The 25818-nt window shown below is 48.8% G+C and overlaps 1 protein-coding gene across 1 annotated transcript in view; it reads right to left on the reverse strand.

The window, feature by feature from the left end:
* Positions 1–25818, reverse strand: part of ALPK3 (alpha kinase 3) — an 81208-nt gene that overhangs the window by 34523 nt on the left and 20867 nt on the right. The window contains exons 3-5 of the mRNA XM_075576070.1: positions 16507–16628; positions 11422–11539; positions 8863–10342 (exon numbers count right to left, since the gene is read on the reverse strand). Of these exons, the coding sequence (XP_075432185.1) occupies positions 8863–10342; positions 11422–11539; positions 16507–16628 (1720 nt within the window). The remainder of the gene's footprint in view (positions 1–8862; positions 10343–11421; positions 11540–16506; positions 16629–25818) is intronic.

Below are 25818 nucleotides of genomic sequence, written 5' to 3' on the forward strand. Positions count from 1 at the left end.
TCTTATATGATAACACAGTTGCTAACAGACCAGCAGATGGGGATACAAAACCAGGACTGGATCGTTACCACGCTGGGACCGAGAGTTTGTTGGAGGACTTGACGATATATTGGCCAAAGTCAAGGACATTTTCAAGCATTTTGCTTGACTTTTGACCTAGAGACCACCTTGAAAATGTTCTCCAATTATGCTAATAATGAGTGAGACTGCCCCACAATGAGTGAGACTGCCCCACAATGAGTGAGTGAGACTGCCCTGCAATGAGTGAGTGAGACTGCCCAGCAATGAGTGAGTGAGACTGCCCCGCAATGAATCAGTGAGACTGCCCCGCAATGAGTCCGTGAGACTGCCCTGCAAGGAGTCCGTGAGACTGCCCTGTAAAGAGCCATTAAAACTTAAAAGACCTCAGTAACAGGACCTGGTGCTTGTCTGCTGTCCCTTCTGGTGACAGCTGTGTTCTATGTCTCAATGATGACGCTATTTTGGGACTCAAGTCAACATGTATGTATGTGATATATGTCCCCATCAACAGATCCACACTGCACTGTGACCCAACATGTATGTATGTGAAATATGTCCCCATCAACAGATCCACACTGCCCTCTGTGACCCAACATGTATGTATGTGATATATGTCCCCATCAACAGAACCACACTGCACTGTGACCCAACATGTATGTATGTGATATATGTCCCCATCAACAGCCACACTGCACTCTGTGACCCAACATGTATGTATGTGAAATATGTCCCCATCAACAGCCACACTGCCCTCTGTGACCCAACATGTATGTGATATATGTCCCCATCAACAGCCACACTGCCCTCTGTGACCCAACATGTATGTGATATATGTCCCCATCAACAGCCACACTGCCCTCTGTGACCCAACGTGTATGTATGTGATATATGTCCCTATCAACAGCCACACTGCCCTCTGTGACCCAACGTGTATGTATGTGATATACAGTATGTCCCCAGCAACAGCCACACTGCCCTCTGTGACCCCATCATATAGGAGACTACAGGAGCTGGGTGTCCTCTCCAAGGCATTCATAAATTAACCCTATGCTGACAGTACGGTCAGCAACATGGGAATCTCTGGCAGCACTAAAAAGGCCTTATACACGTCCCTGTCATTAGGTCACTTTGCCCCTACGTGGGACTGACCCTTTAACCCATTATACACGTCCCTGTCATTAGGTCACTTTGCCCCTACGTGGGACTGACCCTTTAACCCATTAAACACGTCCCTGTCACTAGGTCACTTTGCCCCTACGTGGGACTGACCCTTTAATCCATTAAACACGCCCCTGTCATTAGGTCACTTTACTGATACGTGGGACTGACATTTGAACCCATTAAGCGCATCCCTTTCATTAGGTCACTTTGCCCCTACGTGGGACTGACCCTTTAACCCAATAACCAAGTCCCTGTCATTAGGCCACATTGCCCCTACGTGGGACTGACCCTTTAACTCCTCTGTGGCCTGGATGGCAGAGTCATACACAGACCAGTACATGCTCGCACTGTTACAGCGCTCTTGTAATAAGCTGCATTTGCTTCCTATGAGCAAGTAAAGGAGAATTGGAGTACTACTTACAACAGTAGAAAAAACTGCAGGAGAGTGGGTCCCAGAATAAAATTATTTAATGGATCGGTGCATGTGCCACAAAAACGAGCCCAAAGGCCCCACCAACGCGTTTCGAGCTGCAAGCTCTTTTACCGGAAGCACACGCCTGCAGAGGTACATCCCACCCAAGACCCTACAAATGTGAGTTAGTTTACTCTTCACACCTTCATGCTTACCCATACCGATGTTTATGTCTGGTCACAGCCAGTGAGAGTTCTCACATACAGAGAAGTGGAACTTTATTCAGCTATTCGGACTATAGTGGAAGTTGGTGTGGTCATTATTGTGATATCTGGCCTGATTATTCAAGTGGGATACTTCAAGGAACAATACACAGTATTTATGCTTTCATACAGCCAGTGGCTCATGTTTGAGCACCATACAGTTTTTTTGTTTCTCTTGCATTTGCTTCCTATGACATCTCTGCGCTATTTCTGTGTGTTTCTTTGAAACGAAGCTTTTTGCGCACATGAGACTAAAAGTAAATGATGATGAAACGGCTGCTGCTGCTTTTAGTGCATGTGCATTTAGTTGAACAATATTTGCCAATCCAAAAATGGGAATTGTTCAGCAGTGTCAAAGCTGCGTGCAGCAGAGAATGAAGTCAGCTTCCCTTTATAGACGCACAAGAGCACTTCAGATGAGATCATTGCTTTACTGAAGTGTCACCTCTTCCACTGGCTGTAAAGGGTCAGTCCCACGTAGGGGCAAAGTGACCTAATGACAGGGCGTGTTTAATGGGTTAAACGGTCATTCCCACGTAGGGGCAAAGTGACCTAATGACAGGGACGTGTTTAATGGGTTAAATGGTCAGTCCCACGTATCAGTAAAGTGACCTAATGACAGGGGCGTGTTTAATGGGTTAAACGGTCAGTCCCACGTAGGGGCAAAGTGACCTAATGACAGGGACGTGTTTAATGGGTTAAAGGGTCAGTCCCACGTAGGGGCAAAGTGACCTAATGACAGGGACGTGTGTAATGGGTTAAAGGGACAGTCCCACGTAGGGGCAAAGTGACCTAATGACAGGGACGTGTGTAATGGGTTAAAGGGACAGTCCCACGTAGGGGCAAAGTGACCTAATGACAGGGACGTGTTTAATGGGTTAAACGGTCAGTCCCACGTAGGAGCAAAGTGACCTAATGACAGGGACGTGTTTAATGGGTTAAACGGTCAGTCCCACGTAGGGGCAAAGTGACCTAATGACAGGGACGTGTTTAATGGGTTAAAGGGTCAGTCCCACGTAGGGGCAAAGTGACCTAATGACAGGGACGTGTTTAATGGGTTAAAGGGTCTGTCCCACGTAGGGGCAAAGTGACCTAATGACAGGGACGTGTGTAATGGGTTAAAGGGACAGTCCCACGTAGGGGCAAAGTGACCTAATGACAGGGACGTGTGTAATGGGTTAAAGGGTCAGTCCCATGGAGGCACAAGGTGAAACACTTTGCTGTGCGCTGAGGGCCTCTCTGGCAGCAAAAGAACATACAACTTTGTAACACGGAGAAATCTGCTTCAGCGTATACTTGAAAGGAGCCATTGACTTTTGATTGCGTTTCAGATGCACCTAAAGGACTGGGAGATTCTACTAACCGCCCACCAAGAATGATACATCCATGTCAAAGACCAGTGGCGTGTGCTCACCTAATCCTTGTTGTGCATAGCCCGCGCCGAAGCCTCGAAGTCGGATACTGCGGGAGTTACTAGGGATTGTGCTGGAAGCCCCTTTGCGCTATCGGGGAAGTGAGAAGCGCCAGGATTGCCGACCTGCAGAGCCGAGAAGCTGGAATGCTGGCTTTATTCGGCACGGGTTTATCCGGCCGGGAAGGAGTTAATCCCCAGAGAGGTCGGCCACGTATTGTGGCCGTAACTTCTTAGAAACCTGCTGCGTGCTCCGTTCCACGGACTACGAGATGAACAAGAGGATGTGGCTTTGCGCGGAAGTAAAACGCTCGGGTCCTAACCCCAGCAGCGATCGCCTGGTCACATCGCCCGTGTATTAAACCACTTTCTACGCTCCCCTGGAGCGGAGCTGTGCGACACTTCCTCTGGTGACACCGGGTGAAATATGTGGCGTGCTAATTTTGGTGCAAAAGAGCTACATTAAGTTGTGTATTAGCGCAGCGGGGTGGGGGAGAGGGGGGGATAAACTCCAGTCCTAAGCCCCCCCCCAAAAAAAACAGGTCAGGTTTTCAGGATATCCCTGCTTCAGCACAGGTGACTCAATCAGAGCCTCTGATTGTGCCACCTGTGCTGAAGCTAGGATTGACAGCCACCTGTGCTGAAGCTGGTACTGATTGAGCAACCTTTGCTGATGCAGGGACTGATTGAGCCACCTGAGCTGAAGCAGGGGTATCCTGACCTGTTGGGGGGGGAGGGGGGGGCTTGAGGTCTGGAGTTGAGCAACCCTGCATTAGTGTAGTAACACAAGAGGGAGAGGGAGGCGCGGGTGTGATACCTTGTATTGGACCAATGAGTAGTTGATATGTTACCAGCTTTCCAACCTCCCAGGCTCCCTCATGGGGTGTGGCAGAGATACAGGAACACAATATTATACATAGTGTGTGTAAGGGGGTGTCTGGCTGCAGTGGATGGTGAGAGGAAGTGGGAAATAAGATAAGGTAATAATAAGGTGTGAAAATGAACATTAAAGGCATAAAAGCCTCTTTATTCTCTATTCACCCTGCGGCTCCCATCCTTCTGTGCCCGAGCGTGGGATTAGCGTTAGGAAGGGTTTTCTGATGGAAATACTCATCGCTGGACGGTAACACGTGCAGCTCCCATCTGTACTGTACACGTCTGTTCTCCACTCACTATTTGTATTATGGCAGACTGGTTATTATTTGTGTGTTATTGCTCAAGAATGAGCCCAAAACTGACATTAAATCAGCAGTCCCAGCTGCCGTTTCCCCACCCCCCCTCCCCTTTAATACGTGCATCAATACAATCAACTCAATGATGAGTAATTAGCTAAGTTGCCGATCGATCCGTTCTCCTGTGATCGATCGGCGAAGATTCGGCTCGGGGGGTTCACTACATGGCTGTCAGTGCAGCAGAAGAGGACCAAAGATGCAAAGTTCTGTGGGGAAGATCATTTGACCAGGCAATCACTAGATACAATTGGTGCACTGCTAGAGAGAGGGCAGGGCTCAAAAAGGGGTGTGCCAGGGTCTGTTTCTGAAGAGGAAGGGGATGTGACTTTGTAAAAGGTTGCTATAGAAACAAAAAAATGCTTGTTACATTGTAAAAATGTCATTCCGAGTTGTTTAAAAAAAATTAAAAAATCCTACAACTATTTTCTCTTTGTACCTAACTGATTTATTCAAAATAAAAATAAGAAAAACTTGTGGGATATTGCTTGGTCGGCAGCTTTAAAATAGGCGTTTACCAGAGAATGTGAGGATAATGAAGGGAAAAGAAGGCGGGACAACTCGCGCTGAAATTATTGGTATACTGCCATGGGTACTCGCTGGGCGTGGCTTCCAGGTGACATGCCGAGGAGAAGAAAAATGGCGCTCTCTCACGCAATGGCGGATTTCGCTTTTTGTCGCCTGTAGGGTGGGGCGCGGCCATCCTCCTCAGCGTATTGGTACATGCCGCCATGTTGCCATGGCAACAGACGGCACAATGGCATGCGATGCTGCGTTATCATGGCTACGCGGTGTCATCTGCCGTCCCGTCGTTATGACGACACGATGCTACAGGAGGGGGCCTGCTACAGAAAAGGTGTGAGACACACACAAACACACAAACACACACAAACTTCCGCCTCCCAAAAAATGGCCGCTGTATTCTACGGCCTCCGCAGCCCTACGAGAAATCCGCCCCGGCTCTCACGGTCTTCATGCAAAGGATCTTCTCATCGCAGATCCACGTTGCGGGAGCGATGGGCCAGGGAGGTAATACCGGTATACACATACACCCCCAGAGAGGTAATACCGGTATACACATACACGTCCAGAGAAGTAATACCGGTATACACATACACTCCCAGAGAGGTAATACCGGTATACACATACACGCCCAGAGAGGTAATACCGGTATACACATACACGCCCAGAGAGGTAATACCGGTATACACATACACGTCCAGAGAAGTAATACCGGTATACACATACACTCCCAGAGAGGTAATACCGGTATACACATACACCCCCAGAGAGGTAATACCGGTATACACATACACGTCCAGAGAAGTAATACCGGTATACACATACACCCCCAGAGAGGTAATACCGGTATACACATACACGTCCAGAGAAGTAATACCGGTATACACATACACTCCCAGAGAGGTAATACCGGTATACACATACACGCCCAGAGAGGTAATACCGGTATACACATACATGCCCAGAGAGGTAATACCGGTATACACATACACCCCCAGAGAGGTAATACCGGTATACACATACACGTCCAGAGAAGTAATACCGGTATACACATACACTCCCAGAGAGGTAATACCGGTATACACATACACGCCCAGAGAGGTAATACCGGTATACACATACACGCCCAGAGAGGTAATATCGGTATACACATACACCCCCAGAGATGTAATATCGGTATACACATACACCCCCAGGGAGGTAATACCGGTATACACAAACACCCCCAGAGAGGTAATACCGGTATACACATACACGCCCAGAGAGGTAATACCGGTATACACATACCCGCCCAGAGAGGTAATACCGGTATACACATACACGCCCAGAGAGGTAATACAGGTATACAAATACACGCCCAGAGAGGTAATACCGGTATACACATACACGCCCAGAGAGGTAATACCGGTATACACATACACGTCCAGAGAGGTAATACATGTATACACATACACACCCAGAGAGGTAACACCGGTATACACATACACACCCAGAGAGGTAATACCGGTATACACATACCCGCCCAGAGAGGTAATACCGGTATACACATACACGCCCAGAGAGGTAATACCGGTATACACATACACGCCCAGAGAGGTAACATCGGTATACACATACACGTCCAGAGAGGTAATACCGGTATACACATACACGCCCAGAGAGGTAATATCAGTATACACATACATGCCCAGAGAGGTAATACCGGTATACACATACACGCCCAGAGAGGTAATATCGGTATACACATACACGCCCAGAGAGGTAATACCGCTATACACATACACGCCCAGAGAGGTAATACCGAAATACACATACATTAGGAGTTAAGGAGCAGAATGAGCTGGTGTCAAAATTAGAAGTAAACCTTTAACATATCAGGCTGCGGAAAATGTATTTTCTTTCAAGAGCTCCACCCCGGAGATGGCTGCACCACAGTCGCTAAAATATATAATTCAATGTGAAATATCATGTAATAGTCTATTAATGCAGATTTCCACCCAAGAGGAGGCTGCACCTGTCCCTCTAAAACCAGGGCTGGCTAACTCCAGTCCTCAAGGGCCACCAACAGGTCAAGTTTTCAGGATACCCTAGGTCGCTCAGTCATTATGAGTGCACCACCTGTGCTGAAGCAGGGAAATCCTGATCACTTGACCTGTTAGTGGCCCTTGAGTACTGGCGTTGGCCGCCTTTGCTCTTAACTAAAGTATAACCGAGAACTGCCCAATATCAACACACGAGATCCTCAGCGATATGCATTCCACTCTAGATGCGGCTGCACCAGCGCCTTGAATGAGGACGGCGATATAGGGGCACAAGATATTTTTGGCAAAAGTGCTTTCGCCTCAGGATCGCACACCAGAGGCGGCTGCACCGAAGCTTCTGAAGTATCACTTCTAAGCGCTGCGGAATCCGGCGACCCAATGGGAACGCAAGACACTCTCCCTCTCTTCTCGCCCTTGGGACATGTTATGGAAAGTGCTTAAGGACACAAGGAAAAACACCCCGGCAGTCACAGGCGGAGATGAAGGGTCTCGCCACCTGCTTTCAAAGAGGAACCACTTCACATGAATGTATCTGTGTTTGGGCTGGTATGGACACGGCCGCCAGCCCGGGGAGATGAAGAGGGTCCACTTACATGACTGTATTCTGTTGGTATGTAGTTATTTTGGGCATCTGACTCTTTCTGGCCACTAAGCGGTTAAAAGCCGCATTCACTCCGAAATTAAAAAAAAAAATAATAATAACGTTTTGACGGTCCTCAAATGGGCAGAAATGAGTCCGAATCTGTAAGCGCCGGTTATAGAAGCAGAGATTGTGAATTACTGCGGCTCATGCAGCAGCAAAACTGGCACATCTTTTAATAAATCGGTTCTGTAGTATTAGATAATAGTGACTGTTTTTTTTTAATTATTATTATTATTAAACTGTTAATGCCATTTGTAATGTTTTAACATACTGAGCATCCTTTGATTTCTATAGCTGGTTTAGCCACCTCCAACAGCACTCAAGGTATATTGCAAAAGTGTATTTGAAAAAAAGCAGGCACATGTAAATCCAACGTTTCGGTCCTGTATAGGACCTTCCTCAGGGGAGTGCTATACAGGAGTGCTGTTTTTTGTCTCCTTGGTGGGACACCTGGTTTCCTGTTATTTTTGTTGAACAAGCACCTATTTCTTTGGAGCCTTTGAAGTGCCTGCTGTTATCTTTATATATATATATATAGTGTAAAACAGGGGTGCTACTGAGCGTGGCCAAATGTATACAACAAAAGGCAGAAACGCCCAACGCTGCACCCAATGTGACAAAGTGCATACTGCGATACTTCAGCGCTGATATTCTGAGGAGTAACAGTTTAAGCCCCTTGGTAAAGCGGCTGCTGGCTTATAACGCTTTGCCAAAGGGTTTAACTAAATGACTCTTAGGCTGCGCTTACAGTGCCGGCGACGCGACAGTCAGGCGACGGTCGCTGGAAAATCAAATAGAGATGATATCCAGCGATCGTGACCAATCCGTCGCTCCATCGCGTTGCACTTACGATAAGCGCACATCCCGACAGCAGAATGTGTCATATGAGTAATCCAGTTTACATGAGTGCACCTTGTGATGCTGCTATGTAAGAGTTCACATGACCGCTGTGACAGGAGCTGTTTTGCATAGAAGAAGAACACTGGGATCTGTCCTTTAGGGAACAGACCGTAAATATGTCATCACGGCCACAGAACGCTGTCCAAGCACGCGCATGCCTGCGCTATAATTAGGGGCCTTCTGCGTTATGGTCTGAAGCTTAAGGGAGACGGAAACTTTCGTCCAGATGACGTATGTCAACAAGAAAATAAAACTTACTTCGGGAGGGTCTTTTGAGGCCATCCTGTTCCCGACCGAGGCGTCTGCTTCTTGGCTTTTGACCTCCACCTGCCCCGGCGTTGGGGATTTCCCCTCCGTGCCAAACGGGGTTATGGGTTCGGGGGATAAACTGGCGGACAGGACCACGTCTGACAGTTCCGTTTCCTTGAGACTTTGTTCTGGAAAGTCAAGAGGTGAGGGTGTATCTGGGGGAGCAGAGGCCTCTGGGACTTTGTCCACCACAGGTGGCTGCTGCATGTTGCATGCTGGCTTAATGTCCTGCATCCTCTGACTTTCTACGACATTAGCAGGTCCTGGAACATCGGCCTTTGCTCTTGCGCTTGTGGCTGGGGGTTTACGCCCAGCAGATAGCTCCCTTTGCTCTTTGGACCGCCGTGGTGCTGCCTTTGGTAGCTCCTTGACCGGTCCTTGCGGTGCAATCTTTGGTGGAGGACTCCAGTCTTGTTTTACAACACTGGAGGCTTGGACTTCAGCTTTTGCTTTCCTGTCATGAGCCAGAGGGACCTTCTCTTCTGGAAACGACGACGCGTCACCAAAATACATTTCCTTCAGAGAAAAGTTAATCTCCCCCTTGGGTGGCACCTGCCCTTGCTTTGCGGTATCGGCCGTCTTGCTTGTGGGCGCCACAACGTCTTTCAACTTCTTTGAATCCTTTACTGCCATCATTTTTCCACTTTTGGGAGCCGCCGTGGAAGTTGCAAACCTTCGATTTAACGTTGGGGGCGCCAGTTGAACCTCCATCTTCTCCACCGGAGCCTTGTCGACATCTTTGCCAAAGCGCGACCTTCTCGGATTGGGACTTATGCCCTCCCCCTTTTTGGGGCTGCTTCCTTGGGAAGGCTCCTCCCTTTTCAGCTCTACCTTGGGTATAGAAGGGGGCTCTTCCTCTTTTTTCTTTTTCTTGGCGTAGGACTCCTTTGAGGTCGGCTTCTTGGTTATGACCTCCACCGTCTCATAGATGTAGGCAAGGAATTCCTTACCGTTCTCCTCTATATTCTCGGGCAGCCCATAACCATTGGTGGTTATCTCTTCTCCCTGAGGTTTATCTAAGCATGGAAAGCCATTGACCAGGTTGAGTGGTTGCTCTATTGTACTGGCAACTTCCTCTTGTAGTCTTGAGTTTGGGTCCGGTATATGGACCTTGATAATGTCCTCCTTGTCCATTGACGAAGGGGACAGCCCCTCTTTAGTTTCTTCTGAGAACCTCCTCTTCCTCTGAATCCTTTCAGGGCTCAGTGTCCTCAGCCTATCTCCTTCATCCAGGTTTTCCTTGACCCGCTTCCGGCTCTGCTCTATCTCACGCATCTTGGCTTCTGCTTTTCTCTTGAGTTTGGCAAACCACCGCTGGTGTATTTTATACTCAGTCATGGTTCCAACTTCTAAGACACCAGAACAGGACACAATTCCTTTGTTGTTTCTGGCCGACGCTTGATAAATAGCGGCATCTTCCTCCCCGCACCTGATGAAGATAGAAAAAATAATCATAATCTGGTCTTACAACGGTCGGCATTAAAGGGTCCGTCTCTCCTAGAACCAAGGTGACTATTGACCGTCATGTTTAATGGGTTAAATGTAGGGTGGACACCATTTGAAAAATGTTTTGCCTTTCTAAATTTGGGGAACGGAAGACGGGGGATGGGAGGCCTACAAACTTTATCTGAAGTATTTTGTGATAAGACTGTTTGTAAACCTCTGCATAGAGAGGGATTGATGATTGAGATTTATTTTGGGGGATTAGTTTAAACTAATTATGCTGCCTCGATAACCAAAGGGGAAGAGCAGTAACTAGGAGGTGAGAAATAGAAACGTATTCAATTTCACACAAGAAGCAAACAAGTCAAAATGGTATTTTAACCATGGGGTTCTCAACTCCAGTCCTCAAGAGCCCAACAGGTCAGCTTTTCAGGACATCCCAGCTCCAGCACATGTAGCTCAATCTGTCCCTGCTTCAGCACAAGTGGCTCAATCAGTGCACCAGCCTTTGACTGAAGCAGGGATATCCTTGAAACCTAACCTGTTGGGGGGGGCGTGAGGACTGGAGTTGAGAACCCCTACTTTAACCCATCCACTGACGTTGGCGATAGCGCCCAGAGTGTGCCGTGACCGTAACCACGTGACGGCGAGCAGTAGTGATTGCGTGGTCGTGGGCAGGCCCCCAGTGATGCAAACGGAAGATCCGCTCCGATCGGGTTCAGCTGTCAATAGTATGACGTCGCCTGTATCACAAGGACGCCGGCCTCGTTATGTACGGGGGACCGCCGTAAGGACACCCTGAAGGTTAAGGGGGGGGGGGGAGAAATTTAATATTTCTAAGGAAGTCTCTAGGTGGGACTAAACCTTGAAAGGTTATGTGGTCCCAGCAACAAATAATGGACTGGAAATGTATGCAACACCTCTGCCATTTTGAATGTCCTATTAATAACTTTGGATACGTTTGTCAGCTTTGCAGATTTAGCTTCAAAGTCTATTCCCGCTGCACGGTTTGTTGTTCATCCCGGTATCTCACAGCCCTAGTAAAAAAAACATTGGGTAACTCACTTGTAGATTTGTAGGGTATGCCGCTTCCCGTTCCGGAAAATTTCATACTTTGGCAGGCCGCAGTACCGATCCATCTCCTCGTCGTCTCTGTACCAGGTCACCTCGGGTTCCGGGTGACCTGCGGGGAAACAGGAAGGATTTCACCTATTGCCTCCCCTCCCACCTGTGTGGGACGCACCCTCTTATTGCATCGGAGATGAGACCAACTCAACTACACTTTCGTTAAAGACTATTCTATCCAGATTCAGCCAAATGCTGTCCCCCCCGGGGCCCAAAGTGAACTAATAGCAGTGGCATGATTAACCGTTACGGTGCCGGCCGGCATCAGTGGCAATGAACCTCCAGCACTTCCACCTCATGACGGGCCTGGAGGACCAAGCCACGGACAGGGACAGATTTCATTGATTTACGACTAGGTGATCTGTGTATTTGATATACAAGTGAGGGCAGTGACATCATCGCACTGGAATGGAAGCTTCATCTCATTCTGGCTGCCATGTTGTTCTATCCCGGGCAAAAAACAAACACACGCGTTGAATCCGGGGCGCCAAATCTTGCTGCTCCGTAAAAATCCCTCCTGCTGCTCCAAAACCTTACCGCGATCCACGGGACAGACAAGAAAGGAGCGCAACGAGGGATAGGGTCAGTAAAAAGTAATTTATAGACAAAAATAGCAATATAGTAAAAACTGACATATAATATTGCACACAATGGCACACCCCATGTCTTCATCACACTATCACAGTGTCACAGTGTCTCCCGAATGGAGACAGACAAACACAGCTTAACCCAGTCTCTTGCAGGACGTGTAGCCAGCAACCTCGTGGAGATACTGGTTAGGTGACATCACAGCGTGGTGATTAGATGGCCACTACGCATTTCGCATCATACGCTTCGTCAGGGGGCTGTCTAATTTAAATTTAATGGTTAATCAGATATCATGTGACACCACTTTATTAGCCAATTAGCTTCTAAATGCGCCCATTAGACAGCCCCCTGACGAACGTGATGCGAAACGCGTAGTGGCGTCTAATCGGCACACTGTGACGTCGCCTCACCAGTGTCTTCATGAGGTTGCTATCAGTCCCACAAGAGACTGGGTTAAGCGGTGTTTGTGTGTCTCCGTGCGATGAAGACAGCAGTGTGTCGGTCTTTGCAATATTATATGTGATTTAATATATTGCTATTTTTGCCTATAAATGACTTTTTACTGACCCTATGCCTCATTGCGTTCCTTTCTTGTTTATTCATGTTGTGCTACCCCCATGACGTTGGGCTTTATAGACTGACTCTCTCCCACTTACAAAAGTCCAGAGATGTTTAGGAGGATGGTACAGGGATGTGGAGGGAGGCAAGCTATAGAAAACAAACCCGTCGTCAACACGATCTCATTTTTTTGTTGCTGTAGATTGAAATGTGTTTCTCAGATGCTCGACCCGTCTGGGACTGGGCAGAAGGCAGATGCAAGGTTGTTCCTGTTAATAGTTTATCTTTGCACGTCAGTGTTTGAAAGCTGATCCCAGCATCACTTCACAGGACCTCCCCTCCTCCACTGATCGGGAGCGCCAGAAATTGCATCACACCATGCCCTGCCCGGCGAAAATGTCAGGAAACTAAACCTTAGAAAAATAATACCCCCCCTCCCCCCCTACTATATTGTCACTAAATGTCACCCACGGCACAGGTCTTCCAAAAGACACTTTCCTTTATTTCCAGAATGGCATGAGGTTTGTTCTATGGCAGTGCAGAGTACCTCAAGTCTTTTACAGCTGCAGAGGCGCGAGACGATTTACTGAGCTTATTGAATGTGGTGAGAAGCTGGTTGATGCACGGTTACCAACACTATGACTTCTAGTTACTGGTATGGTTACACCTCCGTTAAAAAAAAACCTTTACTGTGAATGTTTCCACGCCCGGTGATAACTTTGTCTGTTTAATATATCAGGAAATACACAATAATCCAGCTAACCCTCCCAAGTCGTGCGTCCCTTTTGTGTGCCGCCATGTTCTGTGTCCTGCGTCTCTCTGCTGTCCGGCTGTCCCCTCCTGTGAGGTCATTCCTGGCTCTGCCGGTGACAGGGAGCGCTTGGTGACAGCAGGACGGGGGGTTGAATAGACGGGGATATTAATATAAAGTTCCCATGTCAGAGGGAGTTTCTTTACCAGCGACGTGTCCCCAGTGTCAGGCCAGGTCCCCAGTGGCAGCTGCGGCACACTACGGCGTGCGCGCCACACACCACAGCATAGCACAGCCCTCAATGGGGCAGGCCCCAGTGGCTGTGTGTGTGGGCACGCAAAGCGCTGTGACGCGTACGCTGGCAGGGAAGACAAGAATTTTGTCTCTTCCCGTGGCGTGATCACGTGGTCGGCACGCACCAATGGAAGGGCAGATATGCCCCCCCCACCCCCTGCTCCCCTACAGACCTCGGCTTTAAACTGTGCACGCGCCGTCAGGCGCTCATGCAGCAGTGAGGACTGGGGCCGGAGCCTTGAGGTATCTCTGCTGCTGGGTCATTAAGTGACATTGTATCTTCCTGTCACCTGGGGAGAGCTGGCCGTTCTGTGACATCATAACGATGTCCGTCTCACCTGGAACTTCCTGTCTGTCCTATACAATGCAGTGGCAACACAGGGACTTCCTGTCCTATACAATGCAGTGTCAACACATGGACTTCCTGTCCTATACAATGCAGTGTCAACACAGCGACTTCCTGTCCTATACAATGCAGTGTCAACACGGGGACTACCTGTCCTATACAATGCAGTGTCAACACAGCGACTTCCTGTCCTATACAATGCAGTGTCAACACAGGGACTTCCTGTCCTATACAATGCAGTGTCAACACGGGGACTTCCTGTCCTATACAATGCAGTGTCAACACGGGGACTTCCTGTCCTATACAATGCAGTGTCAACACAGGGACTTCCTGTCCTATACAATGCAGTGTCAACACGGGGACTTCCTGTCCTATACAATGCAGTGTCAACACGGGGACTTCCTGTCCTATGCAATGCAGTGTCAACACGGGGACTTCCTGTCCTATACAATGCAGTGTCAACACGGGGACTTCCTGTCCTATACAATGCAGTGTCAACACAGGGACTTCCTGTCCTATACAATGCAGTGTCAACACAGGGACTTCCTGTCCTATACAATGCAGTGTCAACACAGGGACTTCCTGTCCTATACAATGCAGTGTCAACACGGGGACTTCCTGTCCTATACAATGCAGTGTCAACACGGGGACTTCCTGTCCTATGCAATGCAGTGTCAACACGGGGACTTCCTGTCCTATACAATGCAGAGGCAACACGGGGACTTCCTGTCCTATACAATGCAGTGTCAACACGGGGACTTCCTGTCCTATACAATGCAGAGGCAACACGGGGACTTCCTGTCCTATACAATGCAGTGTCAACACGGGGACTTCCTGTCCTATACAATGCAGTGTCAACACGGGGACTTCCTGTCCTATACAATGCAGTGTCAACACGGGGACTTCCTGTCCGATACAATGCAGTGTCAACACGGGGACTTCCTGTCCAATACAATGCAGTGTCAACACGGGGACTTCCTGTCCTATACAATGCAGTGTCAACACGGGGACTTCCTGTCCTATACAATGCAGTGTCAACACAGGGACTTCCTGTCCTATACAATGCAGTGTCAACACGGGGACTTCCTGTCCTATACAATGCAGTGTCAACACAGGGACTTCCTGTCCTATACAATGCAGTGTCAACACGGGGACTTCCTGTCCTATACAATGCAGTGTCAACACGGGGACTTCCTGTCCTATGCAATGCAGTGTCAACACGGGGACTTCCTGTCCTATACAATGCAGGGGCAACACGGGGACTTCCTGTCCTATACAATGCAGAGGCAACACGGGGACTTCCTGTCTTATACAATGCAGTGGCAACACGGGGACTTCCTGTCCTATGCAATGCAGTGTCAACACGGGGACTTCCTGTCCTATGAAATGCAGTGTCAACACGGGGACTTCCTGTCCTATGCAATGCAGTGTCAACACGGGGACTTCCTGTCCTATACAATGCAGAGGCAACACGGGGACTTCCTGTCCTATGCAATGCAGTGTCAACACGGGGACTTCCTGTCCTATGCAATGCAGTGTCAACACGGGGACTTCCTGTCCTATGGAATGCAGTGTCAACACGGGGACTTCCTGTCCTATGCAATGCAGTGTCAACACGGGGACTTCCTGTCCTATGCAATGCAGTGTCAACACGGGGACTTCCTGTCGTATACAATGCAGAGGCAACACGGGGACTTCCTGTCCTATACAATGCAGTGTCAACACAGGGACTTCCTGTCCTATACAATGCAGTGTCAACACGGGGACTTCCTGTCCTATGCAATGCAGTGTCAACACGGGGACTTCCTGTCCTATACAATGCAGTGTCAACACAGGGACTTCCTGTCCTATACAATGCAGAGGCAACACAGGGACTTCCTGTCCTATACAATGCAGAGGCAACACAGGGACTTCCTGTCCTATACAATGCAGTGGCAACACGGGGACTTCCTGTCCTATACAATGCAGTGTCAACACGGGGACTTCCTGCCCTATACAATGCAGAGGCAACACAGGGACTTCCTGTCCTATACAATGCAGTGTCAACACGGGGACTTCCTGTCCTATACAATGCAGAGGCAACACAGGGACTTCCTGTCCTATACAATGCAGTGTCAACACGGGGACTTCCTGTCCTATGCAATGCAGTGTCAACACGGGGACTTCCTGTCCTATACAATGCAGTGTCAACACGGGGACTTCCTGCCCTATACAATGCAGAGGCAACACAGGGACTTCCTGTCCTATACAATGCAGTGTCAACACAGGGACTTCCTGTCCTATACAATGCAGTGTCAACACGGGGACTTCCTGTCCTATACAATGCAGTGTCAACACAGGGACTTCCTGTTCTACTTGGCTTAAATATTCAGATCTTCAATAAGATGTTCAAGTAGAGGAGGAATTTGAGGTGTAGCCTGCAACCTAAAACATGAAATGTCAGACGAACGAGGCGCTACAGAGTGGCACTAAGTATGTCTGCTCTTACCTGACAGCATGCAGATAAACTTAGCGTCGCATCCCTCTGAGACAGCGCGCGGTTTCAGCGTCGTCTCAAAACACGGTTGTGTCTCTTCGGTCAGCTGGGATATGATGTTGCAGAAGGTGGTCCTGGGAAAAAAGCAACACAGACGCCATGAGTCACATGTCCCCGACGCGGTGTAGTGTTTAAGGCGCTGGACTTGCATGTGTGGTGTAGTGTTTAAGGCGCTGGATTTGCATGTGTGGTGTAGTGTTTAAGGCGCTGGATTTGCATGTGTGGTGTAGTGTTTAAGGCGCTGGACTTGCATGTGTGGTGTAGTGTTTAAGGCGCTGGATTTGCATGTGTGGTGTAGTGTTTAAGGCGCTGGACTTGCATGTGTGGTGTAGTGTTTAAGGCGCTGGATTTGCATACGTGGTGTAGTGTTTAAGACGCTGGATTTGCAGGCGTGGTGTAGTGTTTAAGGCGCTGGACTTGCATGTGTGGTGTAGTGTTTAAGGCGCTGGACTTGCATGTGTGGTGTAGTGTTTAAGGCGCTGGACTTGCATGTGTGGTGTAGTGTTTAAGGCGCTGGACTTGCATGTGTGGTGTAGTGTTTAAGGCGCTGGACTTGCATGTGTGGTGTAGTGTTTAAGGCGCTGGACTTGCATGCACAAGTTGGTGGGTTTGTTATTCTAAAGACCCTGCACAGTTGTGGGGCCTCTTAAAATGGCATCCATTATAAAAATGGCTTTAGAAAGCCGCTTGGGTGGTCATTTTGTCCTGTCCCATGCCAAGGAAAGTACAACGTCTTGCGGATTACACCCCATGTGGTGCATGATTTCCTAATAAACGTTACTTTTTACATATTACATGTTTTAATTAGAAGGTTTGATAGATATGAAGGGAACTCTTCCAAGCAGCGGATCATTTAAAAAAGGATTGCTCCCCCGGGATATTAGAATAAGGCCATAATGATGGGTAAATATGGCTGTGAGTGGTCTCCCGCACAATCTCGCGCACAGTCTCGCGCACAGTCTCCCGCACAGAAAACAGACGGGCAGAATAGAGGTTGTGACCGATGTAATAGATCGTCACAGTGACAATCGGGGCAGACCTTATAAATGATGATGCACTGCACATGTCAAGGGACTCCTTATATAACCCCTCTGTGAGAGGGTGAAGGGTGTTCACCTTGAATTGTTCCTGCACCAGCAAGAGTGGGGGTCACCGGAGGATTGCCTGGGTCACCGGAGGATTGCCTGGGTCACCGGAGGATTGCCGGGGTCACCGGAGGATTGCCGGGGTCACCGGAGGATTGCCTGGGTCCCTGCACACCGAGCATGGTGCTGGCTTTGGGTTCCATCTGGTCCCGGGCAATAGTCCTGTGAGCCTCCTCTCTAGCTGGTGCAGGGACACATTCAGGCAGGGACTTGCTGCCGTTTAAACCCTGCTCAATCACTAGTACCCGTGTAACATGCTCAGGAAACCTGACACTAGGGTGTGGTTTCCTGAGCGAGTGTAGCGCTTCCCTCTCACAGGCTCCTAGTTCCCATATAACCACCATTCCTAACGGCCAGCTGCATAACCCGACTGGTGCTTCTGTAGCAGACAGAATCAGATCTGTTCTCTAAACGCACAACGTATTCAGTGGAACTCATCTTAATCAGTCTTAAAGGAGCAATCCATGCCATTTGTATTATTATTATTTTACAGCAGGGGGTCCCGGAGCGGAACCCCATTCATTTCAGCTCCGGGACCCCCTGCTTCCTGAGAGACAGACCTCCGAAGGGGGCGCCGGTATCTCTGCAAAAGTTTAAAGCTCCCGCTTCACGTGGGCTCATAAACCTGATGACATCACGGCTTCCTATTGGCCAACAGGGCGTGGGAGCTTTGAAACTCCGCCATAATGTGAACCCTGCTAACCGAACAGAGCAGCTACCGGCGCCCCCTACGGAGGTAAGTACCTGCTGAAGCAGGGGGTCCCTGGAGCTGAAATTAATGGGGTTCAGCTCCGGAGGGCACCCCTGATTCAATCCCAAGTTAAAAAATAAAATACAAATCCCCAGCTTGGGACTACCTCTTTAAAGAAACAAAATCTTCACAATGTTCACAAATAAATATATATTTTTTTACTAGTTTGAAAATTAATATATTTTCCAATCTCCATCAATGACAGCTAATAAATAAACTCATCACGCACCTATATACACGGGTTGTAATAAATCACACATATTCAAAGCTTGAGGGTGTTTCCCCTTCATACAGTACCGTTATTCTTTACTATGTTGTATATGGCAGCATTATTATTATTATTATTATTATTATTATTATTATTATTATTATATGTGCAGGTTCCGTCTTTACATTTGAATAGGAAATGATGCACAGGTTCAAACCACTCAAATTATTTTCTAACAATCCCTTTGTAAGATCCCACTATGTAAGATTACACCGCCTCCCAAAATGTTTCCAGATTGGAGCCGTTCCCTCTAACAAAAACGCAGGAGACGTAATATTCCGTGTGAACTCGGACTCGGGTCAAAGCCCGAAACGGGAGTGTTCCCTTCCAGGCGTATAACGCGAGAATCGGCTGAGGCCGGAGGGACTGCGGCGCGTGGAAAACGGCGCATACAGGAGCCATTAGTGCATTACTAATAGTGGCTATTATTCTGCTTATCATCAAAACATGGTTACATCATTACATGGTTATATAGTTATATAGTTACATAGTAGATGAGGTTGAAAAAAGACATACGTCCATCAAGTTCAGTAATGAAAAGTTCAGTCCGCGCTCTGGCTCTTTAAACTTGGATTGTTGGTCCCTCTCAGTTCTCTTGCTGCTTCTGTGTTTATGAGGTGTCTCCCCCACCTCCAAATGTGGTCTCCACCGGAACCCCGATGGTGATACCAATATCAGCAAAACAAGAAAAAACACAAAAGCGCACCAAGATGAGAGATAGATATTGTATTAGCAACAAATAATAAAATTAGTAACTTACATATAAAATTTCTTTAATAATCCCCGATTCTGGTGTCTATCACAGGAGTAGGGCATCACATAGGAAGTATGAAGGGTAATCTCAGTTCTGAGAGATCAGACCCGCGCGCTGGGGCTGTCTCTGTTCACTCTCCTGTCCTCCACGTGTGGTAGCGTGGTGCGGAGTGTAGCGCGCATGTGCAGGAACCGGGGCCTTCAATAGGTGTCCTTAGGATGCCTGTCCGTTTTTGATAGCATAGAAACGATCGGAAATAAGCAGGAACGGTACACTTGAGTGTGTACTGGTGGTGGGTAGTAAAACCGCCAGCCACAACAGTCGCCGCACCACGCTACCACACGTGGAGGACAGGAGAGTGAACAGAGACAGCCCCAGCGCGCGGGTCTGATCTCTCAGAACTGAGATTACCCTTCATACTTCCTATGTGATGCCCTACTCCTGTGATAGACACCAGAATCGGGGATTATTAAAGAAATTTTATATGTAAATTACTAATTTTATTATTTGTTGCTAATACAATATCTATCTCTCATCTTGGTGCGCTTTTGTGTCCATCAAGTTCAGCCTATGCTAAATTTAGACGACAGATACTTTATCCTTTCTCTATACAGGCATACCCCGCTTTAAGTACACTCACTTTAAGAACACTCGCGAGTAAGTACATATCGCCCAATAGGCAAACGGCAGCTCACGCATGCGCCAGTCAGCACGTCCTGAACAGCAATACCGGCTCCCCACCTGTACCGAAGCTGTGCGCAAGCGGGGAGACTATAGAGCCTGTTACACATGTGTTATTTACATCAGTTATGCACGTATATGACGATTGCAGTACAGTACATGCACCGATAAGTGGGGAAAAAGGGAGTGCTTCACTTTAAGTACATTTTCGCTTTACATACACGCTCCGGTCCTATTGCGTACGTTAATGCGAGGTATGCCTGTACTTACTTATTGATCCAGAGGAAGCAAACACAAACTCCCAGTGACACATTATCCAATGATATCTCATAAGGGGAAAAATAAATTCCTTCCTGACTGCAAGAATTGGCAATCAGATTACTCCCTGGATCAGCATCCTTCCCTTGTTTAATTATTTGGTATATCCCTGTATACCTTTCCTTTCTAAAAAGATGTCCAACCTTTTTTTTTTAACAAATCTATTATATCTGCCATCACAGTCTCCATGGGTAATGAATCCCACATTGTAACTGCCCTTACTGTAAAGAACCCTTTCCTTTGTTGCTGGTAAAATCTCCTTTCCCCCAACCTTAAGGGGTGCCCCTCCCCCCCCCCCCACCCCCGAGTCCTTTGTGTTGACGCAAGAGGGCTTCAGTATCTAGCAAGGTATAGAGCTATTGCAATAATAAGAACACTCACCCACATAACTGCTTTATAAATAGGGTGACCAGACGTCCCAGTATAGCCGGGGCAGTCCCAATGTCCTGAAATGTCTCTGTTTTCTCGGCGCTTGCCGGACACGTATGTGTGATCGGCGCTCGCCGTTTTGTCCAAGGAAAAATATGGTCACCCTATTTATAAATTGTGCGTTTGTGGCGGACAGCAGAGAGACGCAGGACACAGAACATGGCGGCACACAGACGGAACCGTGACGTCCATCACAGGAGGTGACAGCCGGACAGCAGAGAGACGCGGGACACTGAACATGGCGGCACACAGAGGGACCCGCGACGTCCATCACAGGAGGTGACAGCCGGACAGCAGAGATGCAGGACACAGAACATGGCGGCACACAGAGGGACCCGCGACGTCCATCACAGGAGGTGACAGCCAGACAGCAGAGAGATGCAGGACACAGAACATGGCGGCACACACAGGGACCCGCAACAGTGTGCTAAGGGTTAATATCTGTGTTTGTGTACTGCTGTGTTTTGTCAGCCTCACCCTCTGGAATGTTAATGACCCAAGAGGACAAAGGACTCTGAAACCACAACTGCATTGAATCTGAACCCTTTCAGTCTACAGTACATCTGTGTGGCGCCAAAGGAGGACAGCCTTTGGCACAGCCGAAGGGCAGTCAAAGGGTGTGAGATGTTTGCTGTCGTTCGCAGATGTTTGCTGATGTTAAAATTGCTGTATTTCAATTGGAAATTCACCAGCCCTTTATCCCCTGTACCCAATTTCCAACTCTATCTGTCCATGAAATGTCTGTGGATTGACTGTATAACCCTTTTCTTTTAATGTAACCATGTCTTGTTATAACTCTGATCTCAGGACGTACGTGAAAACGAGAGGTAACTCTCAATGTATTATTCCTGGTAAAACATTTGTATAAATAAATAATCGGACGTGAAAATATTCACATGAAAGGGTTTTCTTTGTTTGGCTGTTGCCGCCTTTAACACTAGAAAGCCGGAGTTATGTGAGAGGGATTTTATAAAGCCCCTGCCCTGTTATAAAGCTGATGCTCCCGCTCAGCTGCAATATAATCCTTAACTTGTAGCGGGATTCGTACCCTTGGCTCCTGCCCTGGCCTCCGCATTACACGCTGCCAAACCCAAGAGAACATCTGCTATTTCTATATCGGTCACCTCAAGTAGCCACAAGGGTCCCTCCGCCATCTCCCCGAGCACCGGGGACACGCATTAACCCCTTCACTGCCAGAGAGGATATAGGTATGGCGAGGGCAGCATGGCACCCACGATAAGAGTTAAGCCTACATGCTGCCTGTCCAAAGCAAGTGTGTGCAGCGCACAGCATGAGAGAGAGGCAGGTCTGACAACAAATAGTTACTTTATTGGGAACACATAAAATCGAGGGTAGGAGCCCCTCTACGCGTTTCGTGCAGGCTATGCACTTTCCCTTGTTATGAATGGACTTTATTTAAGGAATATAGGACCAGGCATTTGAGCATCACTTTATCTCTACATACATGCTGCCTGTGCCTGTCCTCAGGGCTGCCCAGCTGTCAGGGTTCATGTTCCTTCCTGGGAGAAGCCCGTGCTTCTGTGTGACTATTATTGTAACAGGTTTATGTTTCTATGTGGCGGTGGCTCAGAGCGCATTGTGTCATTGTATGCCTGGGTTGGGGACACTGGTTAGGTCCCAGGCATACACCGCTTATGGGTGGATCAGAGGTGTGCGCACAGCTGGTCTGAGCACAGGAGGGGCCCGCATGGCCGGCTAGATGGTGGTGGTGCTCCGCGCTTACAGAGGCCTCTGAAAGTGGCCATAACTACTTACTGCAGGGCAAGTCAGTCAGTCAGTCAGTCAGTCAGTCTCTCTTTCAGTCTCTCTCTCAGTCTCTCTCTCAGTCTCTCTCTCAGTCTCTCTCTCAGTCTCTCTCTCAGTCTCTCTCTCTCTCAGTCTCTCTCAGTCTCTCTCTCTCTCAGTCTCTCTCAGTCTCTCTCAGTCTCTCTCTCTCTCAGTCTCTCTCAGTCTCTCTCAGTCTCTCTCTCTCTCTCTCAGTCTCTCTCAGTCTCTCTCAGTCTCTCTCTCTCTCTCTCAGTCTCTCTCAGTCTCTCTCAGTCTCTCTCTCTCTCTCAGTCTCTCTCAGTCTCTCTCTCTCTCAGTCTCTCTCTCTCTCAGTCTCTCTCAGTCTCTCTCTCTCTCTCTCAGTCTCTCTCTCTCTCAGTCTCTCTCTCAGTCTCTCTCTCAGTCTCTCTCTCAGTCTCTCTCTCTCTCTCAGTCTCTCTCTCTCTCAGTCTCTCTCTCTCTCAGTCTCTCTCTCTCTCAGTCTCTCTCTCTCTCAGTCTCTCTCTCTCTCAGTCTCTCTCTCTCTCTCAGTCTCTCTCTCAGTCTCTCTCTCTCTCAGTCTCAGTCTCTCTCTCAGTCTCTCTCTCTCTCTCAGTCTCTCTCTCTCTCTCAGTCTCTCTCTCTCTCAGTCTCTCTCTCTCTCTCAGTCTCTCTCTCAGTCTCTCTCTCTCTCAGTCTCAGTCTCTCTCTCAGTCTCAGTCTCTCTCTCTCTCTCTGTCTCTCACTAAAACAGAGGCTGTGTTGCATGAATCGGATTTGAGCTGTACAGTATGTGCCAGGCCCAGTTACCGGGTCACTGAGCAATCACACCTGGAATTTCCCCCTAACACGCATGGAGGGATAAGAGAAGAGACGGGATTGTTTTACAGCCCAGTGTGCTAGTTACATTTAGTGTGACTGGGTGCTGTGATACAACATTCCCCTTCTATATCATGGGGGAAAGAGAGGGGGATTTACACTTACACACTCATATACACACACAAATACAAAAACACACAACCACTCATATATACACACATCTATACACACAAATACAAACTCACATACATACATACACACGCTCACACACATATACACTTGAACTCACACATACACAGGCTCCCACACACATACAGTATATGCACTCACACATATACACACAAACACACATATACATGTTCCCACACATACACGCTCACAGACAAACACACACTTCTAGTGTGCTTTCAATTCCAGTTCAAAGATCTCTGAATCAGTAACTGGCCACTTTGCAGCTAAGGTAAGCGCCTAAACCCCCTACCCTAAACCCCCTACCCTAAACCCCCTACCCTAAACCCCCTACCCTAAACCCCCTACCCTAAGCCCACCCCCTACCCTAAACCCCCTACCCTAAACCCCCTACCCTAAACCCCCTACCCTAAACCCCCTACCCTAAGCCCACCCCCTACCCTAAACCCCCTACCCTAAGCCCACCCCTACCCTAAAACACCCCTACCCTAAACCCCCTACCCTAAGCCCACCCCTACCCTAAACCCCCTACCCTAAACCCCCTACCCTAAACCCCCTACCCTAAACCCCCTACCCTAAACCCCCTACCCTAAACCCCCTACCCTAAGCCCACCCCCTACCCTAAACCCCCTACCCTAAGCCCACCCCCTACCCTAAAACACCCCTACCCTAAACCCCCTACCCTAAGCCCACCCCTACCCTAAACCCCCTACCCTAAACCCCCTACCCTAAGCCCACCCCTACCCTAAACCCCCTACCCTAAGCCCACCCCTACCCTAAAACACCCTACCCTAAAACACCCTATCCTACGCCATTACACTGAAACCCCTACCCTAAAACCCTCTACCTTCTGCCTGACGTGGGCATCCTCTAGGTTCTCCTTGACCAAGCCCACTGGGTTCTCTTTCTTATCCTGAAACCCAAGTACGTCCTCCACTACAGACGCTTCAGGGTTGGTTAACTTTCCTTCGCACTCGTCCCGGAATAAGTTCAGGGGGCCACAGACCCTGCACCTAGAGTAGTTCAAAGGGAGAGAACCCAGTGGACGCCATCTGCAACCTCGTCAGCCCTTATGGATGGAGAGGGCTACTGTTTCAGGGTATCTGGTGGCATAATCTACCACAATGAAGATAAACGTCTTTCTGGAACAACTGGGAATAGATAGGGAACCCACTATATTCACACCGATGCGTTCAAAGGACTCCCCTGTGATTGGCAGGGGCATGGCCTTCATGTGTGAAGGTGAGTTGGTGCACGTGATGAGGTGATTTACCAGCCGGGTGTGTCCACACCCGGGCGCGCAGTGATGCTGATGGGATCCACGGCTCCAGTGACGGTAACCGCGAAGCCTCCGCCTCTACGCTGGGTGGGTCAAGCAGGGATGGTTCCACCATATGCAATGTCTCTGTGTTGCAGGTGTCTGGTCCCAGATCACCTGAGGTCAGGATGCAGCCGCGTCCTGGCTGTGTCCCTCACTTTAATGCTACAGGGCAGTGATCCTATCTATGGGCCTGTCCCTGCAGCAACCACAAGCTGAGGGGAGTCGGGGCCTAACAGGGGGTATCTGGCCTAGTGCAGGAGCCACAGACCCCTGCACATACAACCTACCCCTTCCTTGTCCCAGCTCCGACTGCAGCGTGGCTGCAGCGTGGCTGCAGCGTGGCTGCAGCGTGCAAAATGTAGCAACTTTCAGAGCAGGGGAATGCTGCAGCCCTATTGGATGGTTTTGCGCCATGTGACTGCAGCCCCTTTGGCTGCTGGGAGCTGTAGTTCCCTTGTGGAGGCTTCTGGCAATGGCTGCTGCTGTCGCACCCCTACTGCGCATGTGCGAGCATATCGCGCATGCGCGAAACGTCCCCATGCACCAACATGAAGGCGCCTTGCAGAGGGCGCAGCCGGTGAGCCAATCGCTGCTCCCTACTTCCCTGTCCCTGTCTCGCTGGTAGGCGCGACCAAGCCGGGAGGTAAGGGAACACGGGGCATCAGGGGGACCCTGCTATATATATATATATATTATTCATTGTAACACCACCGGAAGAGGAGATCAGTGTATCTCGAAAGCTTGCACAAATAAAAGCCACAGAACGGTATCGTCTATTCGTTTTTGATTATTAAGCTCGGCTAACACGGTACAGATACCTCT

The sequence above is a fragment of the Ascaphus truei genome, chromosome 18 (assembly GCF_040206685.1).
Source record: "Ascaphus truei isolate aAscTru1 chromosome 18, aAscTru1.hap1, whole genome shotgun sequence".
Classification (NCBI taxonomy): Eukaryota; Metazoa; Chordata; class Amphibia; order Anura; family Ascaphidae; genus Ascaphus; species Ascaphus truei.